The sequence below is a fragment of the Colossoma macropomum genome, unplaced genomic scaffold (assembly GCF_904425465.1).
Source record: "Colossoma macropomum unplaced genomic scaffold, Colossoma_macropomum, whole genome shotgun sequence".
In the NCBI taxonomy this organism is placed as follows: Eukaryota; Metazoa; Chordata; class Actinopteri; order Characiformes; family Serrasalmidae; genus Colossoma; species Colossoma macropomum.
The window spans coordinates 8,297,953-8,320,978 of NW_023494801.1; the positions used below are offsets into that span (position 1 = coordinate 8,297,953).

General features: G+C 39.0%; 1 protein-coding gene across 1 annotated transcript in view; it reads left to right on the top strand.

Annotated features, from left to right (window-relative positions):
• LOC118821741 (transmembrane protease serine 9-like) overlaps nucleotides 1-14,197 on the top strand; it is a 30,469-nt gene extending 16,272 nt beyond the window's left edge. The window contains exons 2-11 of the mRNA XM_036590470.1: nucleotides 779-799; nucleotides 1,813-1,975; nucleotides 2,073-2,347; nucleotides 3,794-3,939; nucleotides 4,037-4,337; nucleotides 4,480-4,651; nucleotides 4,770-5,023; nucleotides 5,815-5,915; nucleotides 7,769-8,017; nucleotides 14,099-14,197. Of these exons, the coding sequence (XP_036446363.1) occupies nucleotides 779-799; nucleotides 1,813-1,975; nucleotides 2,073-2,347; nucleotides 3,794-3,939; nucleotides 4,037-4,337; nucleotides 4,480-4,651; nucleotides 4,770-5,023; nucleotides 5,815-5,915; nucleotides 7,769-8,017; nucleotides 14,099-14,197 (1,781 nt within the window). The remainder of the gene's footprint in view (nucleotides 1-778; nucleotides 800-1,812; nucleotides 1,976-2,072; nucleotides 2,348-3,793; nucleotides 3,940-4,036; nucleotides 4,338-4,479; nucleotides 4,652-4,769; nucleotides 5,024-5,814; nucleotides 5,916-7,768; nucleotides 8,018-14,098) is intronic.
• The last annotated feature ends 8,829 nt before the right edge of the window (nucleotides 14,198-23,026 follow it).

Sequence of the window (23,026 nt, forward strand, 5' to 3'; positions counted from 1 at the left end):
AGAATGTGCTGATTTACTTTCACTGAAAATCAACAAAATGTAATTTGACGGGGTGCCATGTGTATATATATATATATATATTATATATATATATATATATATATGTACAGTTTGGGTGTATTTTTTGTGCTAGGTTTACATGCATAATTTATGACATAAAATATCAAATGTGCTATAACTTTTGCACTAAAATGTGCAGTAGTGCGTTCTCTGTAGAGGATGTGTTCACTTATTTTCACCATTCGGCCAGGGTTGCCCAAACTTTTGTATATGACTTGCGTGTCTTCTGTCCTATTATCAAAAGAGACACTATATTTTGTTTAGATAGCCATTCACTTCACCAGAAACTTTTCTCAACAGATCTGGTCTGGTCATGAGACGTCATGACACCTCATTACAGAAAAATAAGGGAAAGAGCAAAGGGCAGTGGCAAAATAATAATATGTTAGACATACAACATATGAGGCTACAGGACCCCTCCATTGGAATAGGTGTGATCCCTGAACAGGTCTTGAAAGTGTGTCTGTCTGAATATTTGAATACTTGTCATTTCATATTTGAGTATTTGAGTCATTTAAAATGGGACTAGTACTCGCTGAAGTGCTGTTCTGAAGGATCAGATACAAGACAAAGACATAAAAGATTCTGTTATTCTAGTATTTTGTTTCATTGACATCTCATCTTTTTCTATTAATCTGCTTGAACTTAGAGCAAAAATCCACTGTCTCAGTAAATGTTACTGAATGATTGAGCATTAACATTGTTCTGTTTCTTTCAGGATGCCACTCACAGTTGAATGGTAAGTTATTTCTTATTTTTACTAAATAATGTAAAGCAATGTTTGAATAATTATTGAATTTTCAACAATATAAAGCCAATTTGGTTACAGATAAATGCATAAAGTGAATTTGGTATTCTAGTCCAGTGCAATTTTTTAGCTTTGAAATAGTTAGTAGGAAGCTGTAAAGAAATTAAGAAATGTTAGATGAGTCCAGAATGAAGAACAGAGCTGTGAATGATTCTAAAATAACTGAGAAAGCTTTATAACAATCAGCTCCATTGTTATAGTGGATAAAATAAGTAGAATTTTCATTTTTCCCCTTTCTTGACACTGACATTGAACCTATTAGTCTATACCAAAACAGTTTAAACTCAGTGTAGGTGGGTTTGAATGATGTAACTTTCATGCAACTTCCTTTACTCCCTTGAAACTTAAATGAAACTAATTTATACTCAAGCTGCATAGTTTCCTGTAACTCAGTTGACACCAAGCCGCCACAGCTGCAAGCATCTCAACTTTGTGAAACAAGTTCCATGAAACAGCCAACCAGAACGGCAGTAACGCATCAGGTGATCATGTCGAATGGCATAATTTCACCAGATCAGAAACTAAAACAGAACCTTAACATACTTACAACAGATAGAAAAACTCAAAGAAACTTAGATATGTTGAGAAAAGACCAATGTATAGATATGGGGGAAAAAGCACGACAGTGATAGCTGGAAAAATGATAAACATATTGCAAGTAAATAACAACCTGTGGAAGACTATATGGAGGAGTCACAGCATGCAACTAATTGCATTAAGGTTTCATCATGTCAAGCCAGCCTTAGTTTAAGAGAGCAGAAAGTGGCAGATGATGTAAGATGAAGTCTTATTTTTTCTTGACAATGAAAGTAAGAAATATAAGCGTTCTGTTTTACTTTAGCCAGTCTCCCTTCGTTACACCGTGTGATGCAATCCACACCATCCAGGGCAGTCACCCACCTAACTTGATTCTAACTAGCATGTTGCTCTTCTCTCTTTGCCAGTGTGTGGTGTGGCTTCTCTAAATACCAAGATAGTGGGAGGACAGGATGCTTCTCCAGGTTCTTGGCCTTGGCAAGTCAGCTTGCAGGTTTCTGGCAGCCATTTCTGCGGTGGATCCCTCATCAACTCTAACTGGGTTCTAACAGCGGCCCACTGCTTTGCAAGGTTTCACACTAAATAAAAATTCTGAAGTGTCGCTTGTAATACTGCAAAAAGAGCATTTATCAGATGGTGATGAGAATGTCTTTCCTCTTTTTTTCAGCATTACTGCTCCACAAGCGACCGTGTATCTGGGTGATCAGTCACTGAGCACTCAGGGAAGTAACCCAAATGTAGTGACCAGATCTGTTTTGCAAGCCATCAAACATCCCAGCTACAGTTCATCCACGAATGACAACGACCTCGCCCTGCTGCAGCTGAACTCTAGCGTGACCTTCACTCCTTATATTACGCCTGTCTGCCTGGCTGCAGCCGGAAGCACATTCTTCAATGGCACTCTGACCTGGGTCACTGGCTGGGGAAACACCGCCAGTGGAGGTGAGAAATTAGGAGAGATTTGTGAGGGAGCTAAGGCCTAAATAATTTATCAAACTGGGTCAAATTGAGGCTACATCCTATGTACCGCATGATTCACAATGCTTATTGTTCTACATACACTTAAACATAAATAGTGTAAGTGCCCAACTACCTTTATGGTAGTTTACTAAAAGAATACTTTAAAGTTGGGTTATTTGCTGCTCTGCTAATATGCAATCCTACATCGTTCTAAGGGCCAGATGTATGTATGAGCGCAAGTGCAGTGTAAAATGTGCTTTGATGCAAACTCAATAGGTGCCCCATAACTCCATCTATCCGTTATGTCTGCTGCCATAGTTAAAGAGTCTCTGATCTTTTTAATTGATGCAAAAACCATCTGTCGCAAGTTGTTCAAACTGTAGTAAATTGATCAGGATATGTAATCAGCCGCACATGTAATTTCTCCAATCACCTTTTTTCCAAGACACTCCCACGTTTTCATGGCCCTCACTCAGATGCTTATTGTTGTATGCAAAAGTTTGAGCGCTTCTGGTCAAATGGCATGTTTTGTTGATTTTATAAGTGAAAATAAGTTCAAACATCCTCTACAGAAAACACACTTTTGTTTTAATGGTTTCAAATTGCTGTTTATTTGCTGAATTTAGCATCTTGGAAAATTAAACATAAAATGTGGCAAAAGTTATGGAACATTTTATATTTTATGTTTTTTTTTTTTGCAATATGTTAAACTCAGCAAATAAATAGAGGTTGTGTGCTAACATGTCAAATTACATGTTTTGTTAACACATTAACACATCCTCTACAGAGAACAAACTTCTGCACATTTTAATGCTGTTCATTTGCTGAGTTTAACATACATAGTTTACCATAATGTGCAGAAAAATGCCATGTTTAAAATTACCTGTAGAGGACCTGTAACTTGTTTTCACTAGGAAAATCAATAAAACATGTCATTTTACGAGGGTTGTATCCATTAGACAGAGAAGGACATTTTGCATTTTTCATGCTAATAAAATCTTTGCGTATGTTTTTTATAGTATACATAGACCAGAGTTTAGCCACACTTTGCTGACTTATCATTTACAGTTTGGTGGCAATTAACTTAACATACCAAGTGTACAGCCATGGACTAGAAACATAAAGAAACAATGGCCTTTCTGAAGACTTTCTGGGTCTGGAAGGTTAGGTTTCTATTAGAATTGATCTCTTTAGGAGGGTGGATTTGTAGGAGCAGAGTTGGCATCCCTGTAACAAAGAGTATGACATAGTTACTTTAATGAGACGTGATCATTATACCACAAATTTAATTAGGTATTTCACACACAATTGTACTCCAAAGTTTGTAGAGGAATATTTGCAATTAAAGCACATTTTCACACCTCAGTGAAATTTGTTGACATTGTAAAATGACACAGTCAAAATGATCTTCAATGTGTGTTTCCTCAGTAAGTCTCGCCTCTCCAAAGACCCTGCAGGAAGTACAAGTCCCAGTTGTTGGAAACAGGAAATGTAACTGCTTATATGGAGATGGAACTATCACTGACAACATGATGTGTGCTGGATTGCTGGCAGGGGGCAAAGACTCCTGTCAGGTAATCTCTTCCTAATCTCTTCACTGCTTGCATTGTTCCTTTTTCCATTTAAGGGTGTTCATTGTATACACATAGATATCTATCTGGTTCTGCACAGGGAGACTCTGGAGGTCCACTGGTCAGCAAACAGGGCGGTGTTTGGGTCCAGGCAGGCATTGTGAGCTTTGGTTACAGCTGTGCTCTGCCAAATTACCCTGGAGTGTATACTAGAGTGTCTCAGTACCAAGACTGGGTCAACCAGCAGATCACCAGCAACCAGCCAGGCTTTGTTAGATTCAATTCTACTGGCTCTGATGGGGACCTGAGTGTGTCCTGTACCGGCCTGCCTACTGTTGCTACAAACACTACAACCACTACAACCACCATAACCACCACGGTCTCTACAACTACTGCTTCACGTAAGATTATCTACATTTACTGCGGACTGCATCTGGAGTCCTCTGTGACGAGAACTTCATTATCAGGCAAAGGGAATAGTTGAAGGCAAACTGCTAAGGAAAATTAGTCATTAATTATACTTTATTTCCTCTCTTGCTCCAGCTGTGGTGTGTGGCAGTGCCAAGCTGAATACTGTTACAGGAGGGGGCAACTCCTTGGCATTTGCAGGTGTGTGGCCATGGATGGCCAGCCTGCAACGTAGTGGTACTCATGTCTGTGGAGGAACACTGGTAGCTGAGCAGTTTGTCTTGAGCTCCGCTGATTGCTTCTCTAGGTAAAAACTACAGAATTATCAATATGAAACTCAAAAGTTAAGTCAGGAATCGAAACCACATCAACACACATCAGTGCAAATTATATGATTTGATATTCTGCTGTACCTTATCTCACAGCTCCACCAATGCTTCTGACTGGACTGTAATTCTGGGTCGGCTCAAACATAACAGCTCCAACGCCAACGAGGTCTCTATAAGCGTGACCAAAATCTCACTGAGCAATGGTACAGCAAACAATGTAGCAGTACTGCAATTGTCTCGCAAGCCAACACTCACAAACTACATTCAGCCCATATGTGTGGACCTGGGGGACAACAGCTTCCCTGTTAACACTCAGTGCTGGGCAGCTGGCTGGGGTTCAGGAGGAGGAGGTATGTTTATTTCTACATGCTGTAGAATCTGATTTGATGAGCCACGTCTAAAATCGTAAAATACTTGCTATTCACATATATGGCATACATAACCATTGTAAAACATAATCTACTTTTAACAAGCTACAATGCTTGGCAGAATAGCTTGTTTATCATGACCTTTAATGGCAAGAGATGTTCAAAAGTCGTTTCATGCAAGTCCGAGTCGAGTCTCGTGTTCATGGAAATTCATGGAATTTTTGTTTAGTCTCATTATAAGCTCCAGCTACTGCATTGTACCAAAGTAACCCCCTACTTTAAATCTACCAGCTTTAAACAAGGACCCTTCATTTTATAGAAAAACCTTATGTCTGAATGACAGGCCTGAAGTACTACACACAGTAAGTGCAATATGTCAATGAAAGAGGCACAACAATTTAAACCAGTAGGTCAGTCTGTAGTTTGTATAGCAACTGTGATAGTTAGCTTGCATAATAGCCAATACAGTTTTAGTATGTTTTAAGGGAATACAATCTGTAATGTACTAAAACTTCAGCTGGATTAGCTGACCACTACAGGTAAATGAGACAATACACTAGATTGAATACTTGCTATCCAAACTACATGGTAGCCAATCCTTTCAACTTGTTTTCACCCTTTCAATTCAAAACAGCAATTACTAATATGCAAATGAGTGTAAAATCGCTGTAAAGCCATTGCTTCTTCAATGTATGTGTCCATTTCCAATGGATGTTAGGCCATTTTATTTTTTCTTGGTCTTCTTCCTCATATTTGTTTTCCTTCTGCTGTAGTTGAGCAGACTCTTCAGCAGTTTAACACAACTATACTGAACTGTGGTAATGCATCCTCATCTAACAGCAGCATCTGCACAGGAGTCATGCCCTTAGAACAGGTCTGTATGTTAACATACTTTTAAATCCTTCTGAAATCCATTTTATTATTACACTACAATGAATTCACAAAGTACAAGAAGCACAGGAAGCTACAGGAGCACTGTTAGATTTATGGATTTGCTCTGGGCACTACTGGTATATAAAAAAAACACCACCTGGATCGCTTTTCTACTGATGTGAAAAAGCAAGTCAGGTCACATGCACACTGTATATATTACAACACTGCTACCACTGTGTTCTGCTTTGTATCTGATTGTACTGGATAACTAGCAAGGTAAGCTAGATACATAGATTAGATTAATTTCTCAACATTTAATTGAAGCCCAGGAGGAGGCTACTTGTTACTTCTTAGCTTTAGGTAGACAAATAGATAGATAGACAGACAGACAGACAGACAGATAGATAGGTAGATAGAACTTTATTGATCCCAAAGGGAAACTGCAGTGTTTCAGTAGCAAGACATATAATTTCACATAAACTTACATTTACATTTAAGGAAAATAAAAAAAAAGAAACAAAAAATAGACATAAGTTAAGTATAAGAGAAGAAATAAAAGTATATCTATTTGCATATTTACATGGCATACGAGACAGATTTGTTGTATTTACATGATAACAGGCACTGAGTGGTATGAGGTACAGTGAGTATAGACATAACTAGGAGTTGCAGCAACATTACAGTGTAAAGTGCATAGTGAAAGTGTAATTACAGCAGCAGGTTATGATATATTGCACAGTCTGTGTTAACAGGAGCGGTGATATAGTGATGTGGTCCAGCACAGTTCAGACAGCAGAAGATCAGTACCGTCTCTGCAGTAAGGAGACTCACTGTAGAGCCTTATAGTAGTGGGTAAGAAAGATCTCACACTGCGCTCTTTAACACAGCACAGCTGTAACAGTCGGCCACTGAACGTGATTCTCTGTTTATCCAGTGTAGCATGCAGGGCGTGTGAGGTGTTATCCAAGATGGCTAACAGCTTGTTGAGCGTCCTCTGTTCTGCCACAAACTTTGCTATGGCTTTGGAGGCAGAGAATCAACAGGCAGTCTTAAATCAGTCTTAAATCTTCTTAAATCCACTTATTAACTAACAAGACTTTCACTAGCTGAGAATATAATTGTTTACAAACCCATTTTTTGAAATCCTTATTGTTCATAAATGTTATCGAATGTTTCGGTCTTTTTAATCATAGTTTGCGTCTTACAAAAATGCTAATAGCAATAGTCTACTTGGCTGCTGAAGTGTTGCTAGTTTCACAGAGCTGATGTTAGCAAACTTTACTCAAGGTTAGTTACTTTGTCATGCTGGTATACTAGTGTGCATCAGGCTAATAAAAAACTACACTGACATTAATATTTTGCTAATACTTGCTAGTAACAGTAAGAACTCCATGTTTCTATTTATCAGAATTAACATTCACCAGTAGTTTTACTTGAAATCTGCTGTTTGGAGACTCAAATATGGTGGCATACAGTGGATGTATCAACACATAAAAGTGACTAATGAAATTGTGCTGCATGTTTTGAAAGTTAAACTTTAAACTCAAGGTTTATCTTTGTCTTGACTTGTGAGGTGGAATATGGCGGAATACACAAACCACTCAACACAATGCGTATAAATATGGCGTGTACATGCAAATATGATCAATTATACAACTAAAATAGTGATTTTGACGACATTTTTCTGAAAAGTCCTCTTAAGGCAGTTTACTAGAAGTTCTTTACAACACCATGTTTGGCGGTAGTTTGATTTTGTTTAGTTCTTTAGTCGTTTGCAGTATATTGCTGACCCCACATTGTAGGCAAAATCTGTTTGTGGAACACTGGCTCATAATCTCTCTCTCTCACGCTCAGACTAATAAAGGAGGTCCTCTGATGTGTAAGATTGGACAATCATGGGTCCAGGCTGCGGTTTTGACCCTGTCCAGCAACAGTGGCACTAACACTAGCTCCAGTAACAGCACCAAGACAGTTCGTGCCTCAAATGTCCAGCTCTTCACTAAAACCTCAAGCTTCTCAGGCTTCCTGAACGCTGTAGTGGGCACTTTCCCTCCCAAAGCCAGCACCACATCTACTACGACCACCACCGTCAAGCCTGTCGTGGCAAGTGCAGCTGAGTCATTGCTCTCCATCACGTCTCTCCTTCTGCTTTCGCTTCCTGCTCTCTTTCAAATGTTCAGTTAAGAATGAGCATGTTAGTTAATAGAAGCACTCAGGAAAATGAAGAACCGACTCAGCATTGAAAGACTAAAATGTAACATCTCTATTAATATATCTCTCAAATTTAAAGACAAACTTCTAAAGGCAAGGATTAACAATCCGTGCTATCTGGGTTGAGGGATTTTGAAGCTATAATATTTTCTATAAAAAAAAATGAAGTAAAACATTTTGTATTTTTTATCTCTATCTAACTTGGCACTTGAAGTAACTGCACTAGTCCGACACACTAGCCAGCACTAATTAGTGTAGATGTCTAGAGGTGACCTAAATGGTTTAAGCAACATACCTGTTATGTACAACAACCATTAGTTCGAAATGGACATAGAATACCTGGCTTTGCTGGTCATTTTTGAAGTTCAAGAAAGCCAAAATCTGACTTTACCACTTTTCTCAGTAAAGACTCTTAAGCTGAGGCCTATGTCCTCTGTTCTCTTAGTCCATTCTTAATGCACACCAGTATATCTTAATTATCTCACTTTTCTGTTCTTGTTTACTTTGACCTAAAATAAATGAAACTGTATTCTTTTTACTCCACTATTGTTGAAACAGTTATATTTCACAGGGCACACATTGCTGAGGAATGTTTCTCAAACCAAATGGCATATAAATCTTACTGCAGCAACAACCTGGTGGTCTGTGTCTTCTATTTTCATCTACTAAAGTACAGATAAGCTCATGTTCTAGGTGTTTTTGTATATAAGAGCACTGCCTGGGTTGTTTTTTGTGCTGATATGAAAAAGCAGGTCAGCCTACATGCACACTGTACCCATTACAACACTGTTACCACTGTGTTCTGCCTTGGATCTGATTTTACTGGATAACTAGTTAGCTTAGCTACCTAAATGGACCAGTTTCATTTGTCAGCATTTAGTTTATATATATAACTGCGGTACTTTGGCACTGTGGTCTAAAATGATATCTTTTTGTGACCTGTTGAAGGCAGAAATACAGCTTGAAAAGAATAAAGCAGATGATGGCTGTGCAAATTCTGTGACTCATCATTTCAATGCTTTGAAGTGTGTCTCCAGGTACAGTTTTCAGAGTCAACAAGAGAAGTCTGGCTGGCATGCAGGGCAGCTGGACCTTGAAGTGGACGCATGAGTGTTAATATTTCCTTGTTTTGGGACATATTGTCCCATTTAACTTCTACTTCTTTTTGAATCTTCTGGGACTCTTAAGTGGATATCCACGACTTCCTGTTTTACTTAAGTAAACTCTCGCATCTATCAACAAAGTGTGATAGTTAACCAGTTAGCTGAGTATTGTGGCAAGTTTTGATCATGTCTGGAGTGGTTAACTAACATTAACTTCAAAGACACGCTATATGGCCAAAAGTATGTGGACACTCCTCCTAATTATTGAGTTCAGGTTCTCCATAAACAAACACTGGCAGTAGAATGGGTCGTACTGAAGAGCTAAGAGACTTTAAACGCGGCACTGTCATAGGATGTCACTCTTGCCACAAGCCAGTCTAAACCTTCTGCCTTGCTAGATCTGCCCCAGTCAACTGTAAGTGCTACTATTACGAAATGGATGTATCTGTGAGCAACAGCAGCTCAACCACAAAGCAGTAGACCATGCAAACTCACAGAGTGGGGCCACTTAGTGCTGAGGCACATACCTATCCTCTGTTGCATCACTCACTACCAAACTGCCTCTGGAAGCAATATCAGCACAAAAACTGTGCATTGGAAGCTTCAGGAAATGGGTTTCTATGACCAAGCAGCTGCACACAAGCCTATAATCACTACACGCAATGCCAAGCTTTGGCTGGAGTGGTGTAAAGCGCGCCGCCACTAGACTCTGGAGCAGTGAACGCTTTCTCTGGTGTGAAGAATCATACTTTACTATCTAACAGTCTGAAAGACGAATCTGGGTTTGGCAGATGCTACCTGCTGCAATGCATATAACAGTAAAGTTTGGTGGAGGAGGGATAATAGTCTGAGGGTGTTTTTCAGGGTTTGGGCCCCTTAATGCCAGTGAAGTGTAATATTAGTGCTACAGCATTCAGAGACATTTTAGACAATAATATGCTTTTAACTTTGTGGCAACAGAGACCAAGCCGATGCACATAACTTTGTGGCAACAGTTTGTAGAAGGCACCTTCTTGTTTGAGCATGACTATGCCTCTGTACACAAAGCAAGGTCCATTACAGAGCCCTGACCTGAACCCCACTGGACATTTTTGTGATGAATTGGAATATTGACTGCAAAACAGGCCTTCTTGTCTTACATCAGTGCCTGACCTCACAAATACTCTTATGAAAATGGTTCTATATAGCACCGAAAACGATTCTGCTCTTGTTAGAATGTCAAGATTGTAACATCGGTCCGAACCATTTTACCATGCAAAGAACCATTTAAGCATGAAAAGGTTCTGTGTACAGTGTCCTCCACAAATATTGGCACCCCTGATAATCGTAAGCAAAATGGGCTGTAAAAACCTTTCTTAATTACTTAGCCTGTTGATCATTAATTCAAAAGATTAGCAAAAATCTAACCTTTGTTTAAGGTATAATTTTGGAAAGAAAAAAAATCTTGTCATGAAATAAATATTTTTCTTAAATCTGTGTGTGCCACAATTGTTGGCACCCTTAGAAATTCTTAAGAGTGAAATCTAACTGAATTATGTTCCCATTCATATTTTATGTTTTTAAGTTCACCTGAGTGATTAGAAGTCATCCATCCGTCGTCCATCACTATTAGAAAGACCAGAGAAAACAACGATATATGAAAAAAGGTTGTTGAGCTGCATAAAATCAGGAAATGACTTGAAAATACCCATTTCCACTATCAGGTCAATAATTAAGATGTTTAAAACAACTGGTGATGTTAAGAATCTGCCGGGAAGAGGATGTATGCCTATATTGACCCCACACACAGTGAGGAGGATAGTTTGAATGGACAAAGAATCTCTAAGGATCACAGCAGGGGAATTGCAGACATTAGTTAGGTGTTGGGATTAGAACGTCTCCCAAATCAGCAAAAAAGAATGTTTTTTACAGCCTGTTTTGCTCATGTTTACCAGGGATGCTAATATTTGTGGAGGACACTGTGGAACTCTTCGCTCTAAATAGAAACATTGCCTTTACTAAAGAATCATTGAAGAACTATCTTTTGTAAGTGTATACGACACAAGGAAATGCAGGAAGGTTTATTTGGCAAAAGATCTTGCACAAACATCATCTGCATGGACGAGTCATCAGAAAGAAATGTTTCATGCGACCTCATCACAAAAGCTAACATGAAATACAAATGTAAAACAACATCTCAATAAGACAGAGGTATTTTGGAAGCAAGTGCTGTGGACTGATGAAGGAAAAACAGTCTCTGGCCACAATCACCAAAAGTATATTTGGAGAAAAAAGGAATAATATTTGATGAAGAGAACACCTTGCCAACTGTTAATCATGGGGATGGATCAGTTATGCTTGAGGGTTATATGGCAGGCAGTGGCACAAGAAACACTGCATGGAAAGAAAGTTCTGGAAGCAGATGTGACACAGTCAGTCAAGAAACTGAAGCTGGAAAAGGCTGGCTTCAACAACAGGACAATGATCCAAAACATACCTCAAAATCCACCATGAACTACTTCAAGAAACGCTTGCTGAAGCTTTTGGACTGGCCCTCACTGTCCCCTGACCTGAACATCATCGAAAATCTGTGGGAGATCTTAAACATGCTATGCAAGCAAGACAGCCCAAGAATATTGCATAACTAGAAAGACTAAATAGGAAATAGAATAGAATAGAATAGAATAGAATCCTAGCTGGCTACAAAAACCATTTCCAAATTGTAATATCTGCCAAAGGGGGTGTTACCAAGTACTGACTTAGTAGAATGTTTCCAACGAAAACGTAACAATGAAATAAGAGCATTGCTACCATACTTCCAGAGTTTAGATGTAAAGAGCATGTTGATTACATTTTCAAAATATTGTCAATAATATAAGCCATGTAAATTTTTTCAACAACCATCCTCCTAACCCTCAAGAATGTTCTTGGAGAATTTTTAAAAGTTGAGAGATCATGTCTGTCTGACCCCCCAAGCCTCCCCAACCCCCACAAAAAAAAACTTGGATTTGCACCACCACTCTTAAAACAGATGTGTTTTAAAACAACACACGCTGTATCTTACTAGACACATCAGTGGGTTCAGTTGGAGACAACACCTTTTGTGTTTCTTTACCACAGAATGTGTTAAATCAAAATAATATGACACAAAAAGTGTTAAAACAGGTAACAATTATTAATTATTTAACACAGCACTTTTTAAAGTAAAAGATGATACATAACATATTGTGAAGTGGCTGACAATGCCAAACCCAAGACTACACGAAGTACAAATGAACTAGAAATTATGGACATGCATTTTTCATTTCACATAAATTATTAGAAGAATGCCCTTACAAATCCCTTCTGAATGATTAACTGATTGATTGATTGATTGATTGATCGATTGATACAAGACATGTCGGTGGTAATTGTATCCGGTGTAACGAGACGTAAACTCTGCTGTAGTACAACTCACATAAACATACAATATAATATATAGACAGTAAACAATATACAATACAATATACAACATTAGTTATATTGGAATCATGGGAAATTACACAGTATGTGTACATCATGTGTACATCTGTACATTCTTACAAAGTTTGGAAATCTTGCAGAGAGTCTATGATATTCACTAGAGTTTAGATAATACATCAGGGACTTGTGTGTGCATGTGTACATGTAGGTGGGTGGGTGTGCGTGTCTGTGTGTGCATGTGTGTATGTGGATTATAGGTCACTTTTGGCAGCTCTGATAGTAGAAAGTAGAGCATATGTTTTTAAACCAATGGCTGGTGTCCTTAAATGACTGACCAGCCAACAAACTTGTGACCTAACTTGTACTAAAACCTGTATATGACCAAGACCACATGAACTAAATGTATTCTGCTGTTTTCATTTTAGTATAATGATCACAGTATTTAAAACTCCACCAGTTGCCCTCAGTGTCTTGAGACTTTGGCTTTGAAGTGCAAACACAAAACACAAAACCTAGCATTAGAAATTCTCACATTGGTCATCAAACAATCATTAAAAACAGCGATTCTGTCTTTATTAGTCAAAGAAAATAATTCAAACTGAGGCAGGGTATCTGGGTCGGTCCGTGTACCTTCTGTTTATTTGATTTTCATTTCGAAAGCCAGTATAAAAAACAAAAAATGGGTCGATTCTGCTTTGTGGTATTGTTATTGTCAGTGGACAAATCAAGAAATAGTTGCGTTTTGTAGCTTCACAAACTAATCAAAAAGTCAAATAACAAACAAGCAGAAGTAGAATAAAGAGTCGTATTTTACTGATCCAACTATAACACTTCTCATCACTTTAAGCGGAAATGAAGTGCAGAGCGCACGTGGTCGCAGAAGCTCAGAATACAGACCTGTGGTTCTGACATATTGATGGTCCATATTAGGTTTTGTGTGGGTGTTTGTATATTTCATGTACACAGCTGAACCGTCCGTGTACTTTCTGTTCATTTTATTTTCTTTTCAAAATCCAGTATTGAAAAACAAAAAATGGGTCGATTCTTGTTTTTGGTTCTGTTATTGTCGGTGGAAAAATCAAGAAATAGCTTCATTTTACAGTTTCAAAAACGAATCATAAAATCAAACAACAAATTAACAGCAACAGAATAAGTATCCTGTTTTACTGATCCAAAAAAAAAAAGTGTGGTCGCAGAAGCTCAGAAATCAGGCGGTTAAATATCAAGCATTAATGTTAAGAATATGAGGCTATACAGCATTTTGTAGAGGTATTTGTATATTTGACTTTGTCTATCAGCAAAAATCTGAAGCGTACTGGAGTCCTGATTTAACGGTGAAATGATAGAGAAATTAAAGTGAGGCTGCCCAACAATGATGAATAAAAGTAACACTGTAATGTCACAAGTGTGTGGTATTTGTGTTATTCAGTGTCGGGACGTGGACAGGGATAGCACCAGGAATGTTTTGCAGTGGAGAGGCGCTATACCTATGGTTGTGACGGGGAAATACATGAACGGGGCGGGCTAGGAGGTTTGCTACATGCTAAATTCAGTGTGAGAAGATTCTATATTAAGGCTGTTTTCACACCTTGTTCAAACCAGAGTCTGAGTTACTGTGATTTTGTGTCTTTTTAATTAGGTACAGTTGGTTTCATACTGGGCGGCACGGTAGCGCAGAATGGCCTGGGTTCAATTCCCGGCCAGGCAACCAGGGTCATTTCTGTGTGGAGTTTGCATGTTCTCCCCGTGTCTGCGTGGGTTGGACATGCTAAAATTGCCCCTAGGTGTGCATGTGTGTGTGTGAATGTGTATGTCTGTCTGTCTGCCCTGCGATGGACTGGCGACCTGTCCAGGGTGTATCCTGCCTTCCGCCCAATGACAGCTGGGATAGGCTCCAGCACCCCACCGCGACCCAGAAGGATAAGTGGTTTAGATGATGTATGTATGTATGTATGTATGTATGTATATATGGTTTCATACTGCATCAGCTGCAGTGCACTCTCATTTACCACCATCTGAGCCAAAAATGTCCTAGGTTGCATCAAACTGAGACGCCTAAGGTCTATGTGTATCACAGTCAAAGCAATAAAAAAGCAATAATGAACCCTGGTTCACTTGGAAGAGAACTCAGTTTTTTTTCGGACCACCGTTCATGTGTTTAGTGCTCACCCGAGTACGGGTGGAGTGTTCACACCTGAAACGGACTGAACTAAAGTACGAGTTCAGTAGGGTTCGGGAAAAAATCGATTCTTAGATGCATCGCGATGCGGACGCACACGATTCTGTATAGATTCATTCAATGTCAAAAATCGATTTTCTAAATATTTCATTTATAACGTAATGTTGACGGAACGCAAAAGGCAGAACTGGAAGTGCGGAAGTGCAGCGCCCGGACAGTCTGTGGCGGCACATAACAAAAACACTACTGGATGAGTGAGAAATCCGAGTGGCTCCCTCTGCGTTAAAGCCAGGTTAGATCAGGAGTCACAACCCAAATGTTCAGAAGAGCCATTTTGCCTTTCAACAAAGTCAAACCACCTTGGGAGCCACAACATTTAATGTCCAGTATGTCTCAATATGTGTTAATGGAGTATAGGCTAAACAATATAAATGAGAGCGCAGACTTACTCTACTCTGCTTTAAGCTTTAGCTATAGCCACTTTTCTTCCATCTCGGCTAGAAAACTTTTCCTCAAAAGTTAAATAGTTTCTTGTAAAATGTCTTTCAGCTTTCGGCTGTTTTACGAGGCTGAAGTCGCTTCTCATTCGCCAGCTTGTTGCTGAACTTTCCTGTTTAGAAAGAGAGGCGACTTCATCTTCGCAACTTTTTACTGTTTGACAGCCTCTCTTGCAGATTTAACGTATCAGGAAACCAACTACGTTGCTTATAAATGCCAATAAGTCCATTCATCTCCAAACGTTCGTCTGTCTTTCTCTTTTCCTTTTTGTTTACTACTAGCCAGACGAAACCTCGTTGCTAGGTGACCTGCAGTCTGCATGCCAATTCTCAGTCGTTGAGAAACAGGGGTTTCGCGCTATGTTGCACACGCCCCGTCTCGAAGATATTTTACTGACACAGTGAACCCCCGTCCCCTGTCCCCCGTCTCTACCAAGAGACCAAAACCGAAGTTAAAAAATCACTGAATTAAATGAGCAGGACGGCTATAATGTGCTGCGTGGTCATCCATTACCACTGGATCTTATTACACCCTAACAGCGCATTTTATCGCAGATGAGTGGCAGCAGCGTCTCAAACAAGAGCAGTGAATGAGAGCCTTCCAGTTCACTTGCCCCATCACTTCCATTTGTTTTATTAATAAAAGATATTGGACATAAATGCATTATGGATCATTACAAATACTTAGCTTTAAAGGTACCAAGTCCTCAGACAGTAAGAAAATAGAAATCATGTATAGATGCATCGAGATGCATCGATAATTGTTTTATAATCGCATCGCAATTCGAATTAAATCGTGAGGTGCCTAGAGATTCCCACCCCTAATTGTGACATAATTTACCACAATAACAATAAAATATTGTCAGGTTCCCTATGTGTGGTGTAACATGCCTATAAGAAGCCTCTTTAAAACCCTCTTCAGTGCTTTTTGACAATTGAGAAGACTTTGGAAGGAATTCATATTGCCACCAGAGATGTACATGTTTTAACTAATGTTGTATTACGCAATACTCCTAAAAATTATCAATTAAAAATGTTACATGTCACTGCTAATGTTTTTTTTTGAATATGCGTTAACAAGAGGGGGACACAAATAACAATAACTGAAGGTGCAAAAAGGTACCTACCAGATGTGGCATGTCCAGGAATCGTGGATATTTTTGGAAGACTTCAGTCATGGTGAGGGAGGGCCTGGCTATCCGTGATCTGCGCCAGGTGAATTTTTTCTGCATTGCTGATTTGACTGATGATATGTTGTCTGCAGATGGTCTGAGCTTTTCATCAGGTTGATCCCCTAGCTGCTCAAGTACCATCGTCCTCATTGTGGTCAGAATTTGGTTCATCGTCACTGCTTTGCTTGTGTGTTCTGTATCGCCGCTGACCATCCTCTACCTTTCAGCAGATGTTGTACAGTCTCTTTTCCAAAAACCCACAGTGAGATTCTGGATCGTAAAAATGTTCCTAACACAAAAGATCAGACAATTTAATAAAAATTGTCTTGGCTAAGATAAAATGAGATAAAATGGTATTTATGAATTAATTATATATCTTAATAAATCATTCTTTTGTTTCTGTCTCTTACTGCAGTGGGTTCCAAAAGCCCGAGACCACAAGTGAAAAGTTTTTATTTTGCATTCCTTTGTGACTTAACACAAAGCTTTTCACTGCAAATCATATTACCAGAATAACAATTTGAGTGAAAAGTAGAATCTTACCTAATTTAAACATGAATTTCAGAATTTCTTAGTATTTGGAACAGTATATCCCACATTTGCTTTAATGACATTCAAGCTGCCATACAAGTTCATGTAACAGCCTCTGATACGTAGATCAGATCCACCTGAGAGTTTCTGAACACAAGCTTCAATTTGTACAAAGGTCTTAACAGGTCATTGTCACAAATGTGCTTAAATATTGAATATCTTTCTCTTTTCACAGCTGTTCTTTGTGTCGTTTATTTCCAAGTTCGAATTAAAATTTCTAGTTTTTCAATGTGGTCTCAGATGTTTTGACCTCACTGTATGTTCATGACTCAACAACTGCTGCTAGTGGCACTACTATTAGAGCTAGTCTTTAATATTTGCTTAAATATACAATGCATTAAAATCAGACATGATTCTGTAGTGGAAATAAATGCATGGGCTCAGGAACACTTCCAAAAAACACTGTCTATGAAAACAGTTTGTCGCTGCATCCACAAATGCAAGTCAAAACTCTAAAACACAAAGACGAAACCATATAAACAGGATTTAGGAACGCTGCCACCTTCTCTGGGCCCGAGCTCATTTAAAATGGACTGAGGGGACATGGAGAAGTGTCCTGTGGTCCGACAAATCAACATTTGAAATTCTTTTTGGAAATCATGTACACTGTGTCTTCCGGGCTAAAGACCACTCAGTTATCAGTGTTATCAGTGCACTGCTCAAAAGCTAGTATTCATGATGGTATAGGGGTGCAATAGTGTACATCTGTGAAGGCACCATTAATGCTGAACAATATATACATGTTTTGGCAACATATGCTGCTATCCAGACGATGTTGTTTTCAGGGAAGGCCTTGATTATTTCAGATCTGTCACCCACTGAAAACATTTGGCACATTATGAAATGAAAAACATGACAAAGGAGTCCCTGAACTGCTGAAATCCTATATCAAACAAGAATGGGAAGATACAGGAAGGTAACTCACTGCTGAGAAGATCAAGATGTCCTTATTAAAAAAAAAGCTCCTGGTGTTCTGAAAACAACTGACTGAGGATATAAATAAAGAACATAGCTTCTTATCTGGTCTTCTGAATAGTTTTTTTTTTAATTGAGCAACACAAGCTACAGCACTGTCTTCTGAACAAAAACTGCTGTATGGCTACTACGACAGTGGCTAATAATATAGCTGGGCTTAGTTTCTGAACACACCTGCTCCAGACCATCAGCTCATTATGAAGAGTTTATCCTGATTGTGAAAGGCTGAGGTTTGATTACAGCCATGTAGGTTAGCAGATGGAAATGCTGCACAGATACTACTAAAAGTTCAGTTCAGTAGCCGTCCAAAAGATCCAGACATCTGAAAGAGACTGACACGGATTTTTTCTGACCTTACTCAGGATTTGATCTGTACAGAGGTAATTTACATATCACTCTTAAAAAGTAACAAATTTTATGCAGTTGTAAGGGATAAAGATACATTATGAATGGTTTGGTGAAAATCACTATTTTTGGTACATAAAAACACACAAGCATTATAAGTGAACAATGAAAGAAAAAATGAAAGAAAATGCAGAGAATGGACCTTTAATATGAGCAAATAACTGACAATGCCTGTTTACTATGCTTTTAATCCTGTTTATTTTATACAAGACAAACATGGTAAAGAAATACGTCAATTTTTACATTTACAAGTCCAGAGTCCAGAGTGTCTCATATATTATTCGAACATTCTGCATGTTATGACATTTAAATCTGAGATATCCCAAATTCAAAACATCCTGAACAATCATAATTGAATGCATGTACTCTTAATTAACAGAAAAAGAACAAAGTCATTTCTTAGTAACTGAAATTAGAGCTTCATATTCACAATATGAATACAACTGTAATGAATATGGAATATGGAAATCAAATTTGAAGAGAATAGCAGAGAAATGTGATCAGACAGAAAATGATCAAAAACTTGATCATTATTTGATCATCATTGATCAAAATATTAAATGAGTCTTCTTTGACTGTGCAGGATTATGATTATAGTTGTTTTTGCAAAAATTAAAATCCAATCTGATTGATGATGACATCGTCCTAGCATAGATACTAAACAGTTAGTTACAGGTAAATAGCTGAAACTACACTACAACCAACAGTCTAGTACTCAGGCTAGGAAGCCCTTCTGACTAGTTCTCAGTAAAGGTCCATGTGTTTCTCACAAAGCAGATGGCTTTAACTCTGACTCTAACTCCACTGTCTCTGTCCACGGCTCAACGATAATGATGATAATTATGGCTGTGATGAAGTCAGTATCAGTGACGATGCTGCTCCTCATGAGAGCACAAGTTGTTGATGCCAATGTCCAAAATGATGGTGATAATGTTGACTACAGCAGGGATGATGACTGTCCAGACTTATTCTTCTTCCACAGTGACGATGACAACAGTAATAACAATGATGACATGGTAGATGTTAAACAATGATGCTTAGAGTTCATGGACCTCCTCTTCTGGTTCTCTTCATGTCTCCTGATGTAGATCTCCTGGTGTCTTTAACAGTCCTGCTGCTCTTCTTCTAAGGGTTTCCATGCAGAAGAAACTTCATCACTAATTTGAGAAGATGGACGTCCTCTGATCCAGAAACTGAAGCAGTCCTCTAGTCCAGGAGGGTGAAGTTTAGGTACCACAGCTGTCTCGAGTCTCCAGGAGGAGCACTGAACTGGGTTGCTGCATGGAGAGCAGTGATAAAGATAGAGAAAGAGAGAAAGATTTGGTTGATATGTTAGGTGGCATCTAAAAACATTAATAAATGAAGGGGAGGGAGTGAGACACAGAGAAATACAGATAAAAAGGGAGCAGGCAATATGACAATATTGTTATTGTGATCAATTTCATTGCAGTGTGCTTTTCTGAGTATGTTCATGGTACTGTCAGAATTTGCAGAACACTGAACATCTGCATGCATCATAAAAAAGCAACAACACTCACTCAAAGGCCACCGTTTTTTTCACACGCTGCACATCACGTCCGGTCTGCGATGGTCTTTAATCTAAAGTCTTCCTTCTGGTGATGAGTCGACGTCACGCTGCACTCCCACACTTCCGCAAGTAACCATACAGGAGCTCACATGGTTAGGCAGCAAACTGACTGCATCTGAAAAAACAAGCACACACACACACACACACACACAGACATACAGACAAAATATTAATGTACAGGAATTTGAAAAAAATCTGTATAATAGAAATAAACGTATGATAATAAAAGCTGATTAAAAGCCTGGAGGTGGTCCTCTTGGTCTGGTGGGACAAACAGAAGGTGCCGGTGTCTCCAGAATGTGCGTGTGGCTGGACTCATGAGACCAGAAATGGCCATCCGAGTCAATGAACACACACTTGTTCGTCCTGCTCACTCTGGTTTGCTGCAAAATACACACAGAGCAATATAAATGAAAATGTGCAAAACTACCACTGAACACTTATTTACAAAAAATTGACATCACTAGTAACTCTAACTGCACAAAGACACAAAGAAATACTAACCAGCATAATGTTCTGCACTGATGTGTGTGATGATTCAGTGCGCAGGTACACCTTCACCTCGCTGATGGACGTTCCAATGCGCTGAAGGAACAGAAGACATGGAGATGAAAAAAGGAATCAGAATTGAAACTAGTTGCAAAAGTGTTTTAATGAGGCTGCAGCTTTACCTTGATGCAGGCCACAGCACTGGCACATGCGAAATACTGGGGAGGAAGCTATAAACACAATGAAAAACATGAGGATTAAAGAAAGAAACCATTGAACATCTATTCATATTAAAATCATGAACCTACTCCAATAACTCAGCCTTACCTCTAGTGTGGACAGGTTATAAAAGTCGTTGCTGAGCACCCACCAGTGCTCACTCTCCAGCCCGTTGTAGAGGGACTTGTGTTGGAGCTTCATCTCCACCAGCTGCAGGAAAAACACCTCATCAGGTTGAATAAAGACAAACTACAACAGTCAACTAATAACTGATTGGGGGCATTATGAACAAAATAAGAACTGAAAGAAACCTTCAAGCCATCAGAACACCAGTTCTCATAGGTGCAGGCAAAGTTCTTATCGGTCCGGTCCAGTCCCTGGCAGAACTCCTACAGGGATGAATGAAAGAAGGAATAAAATGTGTAGTGAAGGCTGATCTGTTAACTATAGCTTCATTAAACTCACTTTCATTTAAACAATGTGTGCAAAAGCTAATTCCTACCCAAATTCTCGCCAATGGTCCACACAAAGTTGGTGGAATAAATGGCCGTTCCTGCCAGTTCTGGAGACACAGCAACATAAGAGAATATGGTTAATATAGAGCAGAAATATCTGTGTAGTGTCCTCAGTTTTGATTATTATTCTACTGATATTTAATCATTTAAGATCGCTATGTGAAAAAGACTAACGTTACCTCTGGGATGGATGAGCCGACGTCCTGATGCTGAATCACTCCTAAAGAAAATATATAAATAATCACTGAAATATTGGGGAAAAGCTTGTTCAGCATAAACAGTAACTGCAGCATAAATTCACCACATTCTCCTGAATGAACAGCAGCTGGAGACGCTGTTACTCTGGTAACCGGTTAGCAAACCCAGCATTAGTCGAGCTTCAGGATAAAGTCGGCTAACATTCCGCAGAGATTTAAAAGAAAACAAACAACAAAACTAACTGAATAAGAGACTTTTAACGTCCATTTATCACACAGTTAATCAACTTAGTCACTAACTTTCTCCTAAAGGCTCTTATTTAAAGTGTGAAAATGTGAAATTGCGACTTTATTGTGGAGAAATTAACCAAATTCCGAAAAGTCACAACCAAAATTTAAAAAATGCAGACACGACTTAGAGAAGTCAGACAGCTATCAAGCTCTGCTACACTGTCGCTGCTAATCCGTTAAGCCGTTGAACTCTTAACTCTAAAATATTCGCTAACTGAACTGACCGTCGCGAGCACAGACTGTGTGGAAGAGTCTGTGGTCGCCAGCGTCCGTCTGGGTCGCAGCATCGACTCTCCGCGGCTGGTCCGGGACTCGCCACCTGGAAAAGAGGAAACAGGACGTTACAGCTGCGGCTGAAATGCCAGCGGCGCAAAGCACCACTGGCCGCAGCCGGTAGCCGAGGAAAGAGACAGGAAACTCCATCTGTGAAGCGGGATTGATCCGTTAACTCGCTTGGAAGTCGCAGGTCAAGAGAAAGCAGCTCGGTCTGTGTGGTGTCGCTAAACGACTGAGCGGTTTTAGAGTCTCAGCTCACAGAACGTTCTCTCTCCTTCACAACGCACATTCACTCCAAAACACATGCAGCGATGTTTGAATCGTAGAATTCACTGTACGTCACACGCCGAAAAGGGGACCATCACGGAAAACTGAATTTTCCTTCTTGTCCCTTTTAACACTGTTAAATTTTCTTAGTTTACCGTTCACTCCACAGTCTCTTCAGCCCGATTTGAATGAGTTGGGTCTGTGGTGCCACGAAAAGTAACACAAATTTTCATATATCCACCTATTCAGCCTACAGCAGTGTAGCTCTTTACACTGAAGCTATAAGGAATGTTGCAGCCCGGACTGCTTTTTGAAGGAGGCACAATATAAAGCAGCCAATCAGAAATGATCTATGAAAAGCCTATAAAATAAAAAGATGCCAGGAAATAATAATGACAATAATAATCATTAATAATAATCATTAGTCATTAATATTGGTTATTTATTTCTTCTATTTCTTTATTTATTTCTGTCTCATTGCTATTTTTTGAAAATTGTGTTTTGATATGAATTATTCCCTTCATCACCTCTCTGTATGTAAACCGTCAATACTGTGCAAAAGTCAGAGACCCCCCTTTTATTTAATGTGCAGTCAAAATAGCCATTAAGTACAAATTATTAATTTTTCTAGAGGGGGTTGGATCTCTGCATACTGGTTGAGGGGCTTCTTCAAGGTAGTTCCAGGCATACAGAGAA